Genomic DNA, 5,644 nt, shown 5'->3' with positions numbered 1-5,644 from the left:
ATAATATATATTCATTAAGGAGTGAAAAAGACGGATATTTCAAAATTATTAAAACTAGACAACATATATATCAATGTCAAATTCAATGGGTATGCTTAAAATAAGTAAGTGAAATGGTATATATCTTATTAATATTAGTAACCAGAAACATCCTACACCTAATCCCAAATTATTCAAGATTTTTCCTGCAAGATATATCTCAAGATAAAGGTGATTGGTGAGAGAGAAAGAGAGAAAGAGAAAGATCCCCTCTTTTATAAATATTTTGGTATATAATTTTTTTAGGAGTGTAGCAAAGAATCGTGCTGTATATTTTTTCTAATCTGATTTTCGTATAGAACATATTTATGTGAATTTAGATTCTATAAATACATTTGCAACGTGGCGGCGATGTGCGACAGCGGGTATTCATCCTTCTCGGAGACGACGTTGCTATATATTTTGATGAGAGATAAAAGGTAAAAATACGAAAATAATCATTTATTGACGCTTTTCTTATTTCATTTCTGTTATTTAGTTTTTTATTTTTATTTTTATTTTACGGATATATAGGCTATTCAATTGTAAATATAACGTAACCATAATTTAATTTCAACTTAGAAAAATCTCTGTTCTGAAATGTACATACTATGTTGTATTAATAAAGAGAAAAGAGAGAGAGAATATAATAATATGCAAACAATAAAATGTCTTTTAAATAATATTTATTTTTATTTTAAAATATACATATCCACAACAGCTTAGATATTATTCACAATTAGGTTTTGATTTACAAGTATGTATATCTTTGCAATTCGCAATAAGATAAATTTATCAAAGATTATGACCGCATACTTCATAATAAGAATTTTAATTCGAAATTATCTAACTATGATCTTCCAGTACACTATCAAGAATTTGATATTGATCACAGATCGTAGAACGTCGTTTTATTTATTAAACCGGACGAAGAATAATGTTTTCACATACAATTAAGCGCACGCTAATTACTTATAGAAAAGTCAGCAGCTGTGTCATGCAAAACTGACAGTTTATTAATACTTCAAAAATTATGCTTCCTTGATATAATATATGTTTTACACATTTTTTAGAATATTTATAAATCTTCAAATTTCAATTCTTAAAGAAGATATATATAAGTTTGATAATTCAAAAAGAATGATTAAAAGGACTGATTAAAAGTGTGCAAAAATTTCTCTTTAAGCATTATAGAACATGAAAAGGAAATTTGATTTAATACTGTATTGTCAAGATATTTAATAATAAAAGTCCGAAATTTTTTATATATCCAATTTTTGTACGAATGGTAAAATTAATTTTGTTTTATAGTTACTGTATGTCTAACAATAAGATACATCATTTTTGAATTTATATATTGTTATGATGAGGTGCACGACGCGGGCACGAAAAAAATGTATATTTAAAGAACTTGCTCAAAATTTTCTATTTGAAGTTTAATTTACTTCATTAAAGCATATAATGTTTATGTCCACAGATATATATTAAATATTCATTATTAAATCGTGCCAAACCTTTCATTGCGTGAAAACATTTTCTCATCCATATCTGTTCGTCACGCTACTGATAGCAGCATTGTCTTAGACAGTTGATACAATTAGATCAATTTTAATTAAATTACAAATAATATCGAAATAAATAAGGTCAGGAAATCAACATCTTATGTAAAAATCTTGAAAAAGAAAATCGATTTTAACCGTTTAATTTCAATATTATTTATAAAAAAGAAATTAGTAAAATTGTATACTGAACTCTGACAATGTTGTACAGTGGTACTGGCGACATTTCAACGAATTTAATAAAAAATCTATCTGCGATGACGACCGCGGCTACAACGCCGAGCATAAGATATAAGACAGTCAAGTACGGAAGGAAGTTTAATTTATTATACTTAATTATTTGCTGTAATATATTAATGACTGAGATTCGCGTTTGCGCGTAGTATTTCGTAAAATAGATTTTAATTGTCATTTGCTTATAATTTTGTGTAGTGAGTTAGCCATTATTTCTCTTAGATCTTCTACTAAAACAAAGTCACACAATTTAAAAAAACGTAAACTCGATGTAAGAGCGATTGAAAGAAATCTCTTCAAGAAATTTTCATAGCAACTTGCCCATAATAATGCAACTCAAAAATAAATCGTATATATAAATATTTAAAATATTATCATCATATAATACTCCGACCATACATTTAACGGAAATGTCTAATTATTTTTAACACATATGTAATGATATGTTTTTAATAAAGACAAATTTATAGAATATAGGTATGTACATCGAGTTTACTTTCTTTCTCGTAAATATCATTATTGGTGATAAAGATAATTTTTTGTATGTACATATATTTGTGGCGACTTAAATCCTTGCAGAGATACTTGTAGTAATATTAAAGTTTATGTAAAACCACAATAATGACAGTAATAGTAATCAATAGTGATAATAGCAAATGCAGAGCAAATCGAGATTGAAATCGTGATGTACAAAAAACAAGAGTTATTGAGTTGCGAATACCTGCGACGGATTTTATAGAACGTATATTTACATATCTTAACTGTCGAACGTATGTTAACTGTCTTACCAATTAAAGTAATTACTTCTTTTCTAGACAATAAGATTTCATTAAACTTAATAAACGACGCTGCAGATCGGAGTAAATCTTTTTCTAATAATTTAACGAGAAGCTGCTCGGTTAAGCGCCATCTTACAAGGGCTTTCAAGTTGAGTAAAAGAATTATTTAATAATATTTAATTATATTGCATTCTCTCTCTCTCTCTCTCTCTCCCCCCCCTCTCTCTCTCTCCCCCCCCTCTCATAACAATCGATAATAATAATAGAATTTTATTGTATTGAGGGATATTTAATTATATTGTGTGCATTCTCTCTCTCTCTCTCTCTCTCTCTCTCTCTCTCTTTGGCTAAAATTATACTAGTCTATCAAACCTCACCGAATAAATAAAATTTCAAGATTAACAAAAAAGGTTAAAGGAAAAAAACTCTTATTAAAAAAAAATATTACAAATTTCAAACACTTTAAAAAAAGTTTATTTATTTGATAAATTTGCCAGTATATAAACAAAGTGATTCTCTTTGTTATCTTGTATCCCAATTAAAATCTGTACAATTAAGCGCAATTAATAATTATAAGAGAGATCCGTGCATTCAATAAAGGAGGATGTCCAAATCATATGGGAAACGGCCTACGGCGTTACATAAAAATAAATTATAGTAGTCGATAGGTGGCAGAGAGTAGATCAAACATTCCAATAGGGCGCAACTTTGAAAAACACTGCCGTCACGAGTTGCCATAGCTTATTTTTAGGTAGCTTTAGTAGGTAGCTTTAGATAGGTTTTAAGCATCCTCCTTTATAAATTATCTGTGTTTTATGGATCAAAGTCTTCTCGGAAAATCTTTTTATTATTTTGTGTAATTTCTCTGTAATAAAAAAAGATAAACACGGAGAAATGCGTTGTAATTCATACTCTTAATAACTGCCATTAACAAGAAACTTTTTAGAATTATATGCGTTAACTCTTTTCTCCATTTACTTGTGTAATTGTATAACTGGTGTTATAAAGTGCCAATAAGTCCATTTTAATTAAAATTGCAATTGTTACAATATTGAATGTCTTTTTAATTATAGAAATCAACACGAAATAATTGCGTTATTAAAAAACGAGCAAAAAAATTATGCCATTCAAAAACTTTATTATACACTTAAAAAAATATATAAACGAATTTCAATTTATTTCTATATTATCTATTATATTATATTTTAATAAATAATATTGATAATAACAAGTAAATGGTAAATCCTTGTTTATCTCTCTTTTCTTTCAATGATGAATATATGTATATACGAGTATTATTTGTCAATAATTGCTTTGCAGTTGTACGGCGAGCGGATTTAAAACAAATTTACTGGCCTCCTACTCACCAACTATACAAGCTATACAAGCTAAGCATTTGTATAAGAAATGTAATTACAAAGGCCTAACTCTCATTATTTTAAAATTTACATAAATATATCTGGTGCATATACGTCGGGGCCATCACGAAGATTATTATAACCTTTGCTAGAACATCATACTCGTATCATCTGTTGGCGTTAATCGTTTGTGATTTAACGAACACATACACTCAGTTGGTTACTATATATGTATGGTAGAAACATTTAAGTTAGCAACAAATTGTCGATAAATGTCCATTTTTCTCTCTCACTTTCTCGCTTTATAAAATAATTACGCACAGACGGCATCTCTCACAATTTGATATAACATATTTTTATAGTATCAAAATAAATAGTTTCAATGCCATTGATTCTGTTTTCGTATCAATTGACTGCATCGACTTAGCTATTACGAATCATTCCTGGGCATTCTGCAAGCTACAGAATTTGTACTTCTCCTTGATCAATCTATAATTACACTTTCTATGCGCACATAATGATTCAACATGTATTCAATCAACGACTGTTCCTTCTTATCGCAATTTCCTGTAGTCTATATAATACCCAACTCGAAATGGCCAAGACGATTATTGAGATGAAATGTTTTGTGGACTCATAATTTGTAGTTCGTGAAGCTCACAATGCATCTCATTCACTTCACGCAATCAATAAAGCAACCAGAAACTGGTATTCGTACATTATTTATGGCAGGGATTGCTACAAGTTAGTTTTCTAGCAACTGCTAACAATATTGTTACTTTCCGGTAACAGCCTGGAACCTGGGTAGACAAAGACCAAACTTGCTTTCTATACCCGTGAAGATGGGCAGAGCTACTTGGTAGCCACCTATATGATCTGGATTCGTTGATCGAATTTCGTCCGCGACTCCCATGGTAGGCACCTTTTGTTCCGATCCGGAAGGTCGACTGTAAATAATATTAAACATTGTTTACATTGTACATTTGTATTTTATATATACATATATACAGGGAAATAGGGTCAGAGTAATAACAAAAATTCACTCGCAAATATTTTGTTATAGGAAACAAGTTTTATAATTTGGATTCACACTTGGATAATTCATATTAATGATAATCAATTATTTTGTTTTAATCTCCATTTTAAATTTATGATGATACAGATTATATATTCTGATTTAGTTTATGTATTCATTACTTATAACAAAGGACAAATAAGAGTTATAATCACATACAATCATGATTAATACTATTAGCATAATTTTAAATCATTTAAAATGCAAATAAAGATTTAAATTTACTGGATCAACTTGACTAAAACTAATATAATTACTAGTAGCAAATGTAAAAAGCAAAAGAAAATTACATAACATTATATTCTCTAGTTTATGTTTCTTAAATTATATACTCACGATCCTCCGAAATCGACAACGAACAACCTTTGTAGCAACTCATATGTGAAAAGAGTGACACCAAACTGAGGTGATGATCTAAACACTCGTGCTGCAAAAAAAAATAATGAACTTGGATATAAAATTTTGAGCGTGTACACGATTTCATATTCTTTGTCCAAATAAAGATTTAAAATGTTCCAATGACAAGCATGATGGCTGCCTATTTTCTTTCAAGAAGAACAAGACAAAATGGGCATTATAAAAAAGTGATATTTATATTTTAAAAAATGTATATTTATATAA

At 28.7% G+C, this 5,644-nt stretch overlaps 1 protein-coding gene across 6 annotated transcripts in view; it reads right to left on the bottom strand.

The window, feature by feature from the left end:
* Positions 1-3,046: 3,046 nt before the first annotated feature.
* The window catches only part of LOC115233956 (calcium-binding mitochondrial carrier protein Aralar1), a 23,315-nt gene continuing 20,717 nt past the window's right edge, over positions 3,047-5,644 (bottom strand). For 3 of the 6 annotated variants that reach the window (XM_029804615.1, XM_029804620.1, XM_029804619.1), the window contains 2 exons: positions 5,360-5,450; positions 3,047-4,895 (listed from right to left, as the gene is read on the bottom strand). In XM_029804615.1, coding sequence (XP_029660475.1) covers positions 4,724-4,895; positions 5,360-5,450 — 263 coding nt within the window. In that variant the 3' untranslated portion in view covers positions 3,047-4,723. The remainder of the gene's footprint in view (positions 4,896-5,359; positions 5,451-5,644) is intronic. The other 3 variants (XM_029804617.1, XM_029804616.1, XM_029804618.1) reach the window with 1 other exon arrangement.

The sequence above is a fragment of the Formica exsecta genome, unplaced genomic scaffold (assembly GCF_003651465.1).
Source record: "Formica exsecta isolate Colony F162 unplaced genomic scaffold, ASM365146v1 scaffold192, whole genome shotgun sequence".
Lineage (NCBI taxonomy): Eukaryota > Metazoa > Arthropoda > Insecta > Hymenoptera > Formicidae > Formica > Formica exsecta.
This window is presented reverse-complemented; position numbering and strand designations above follow the sequence as displayed.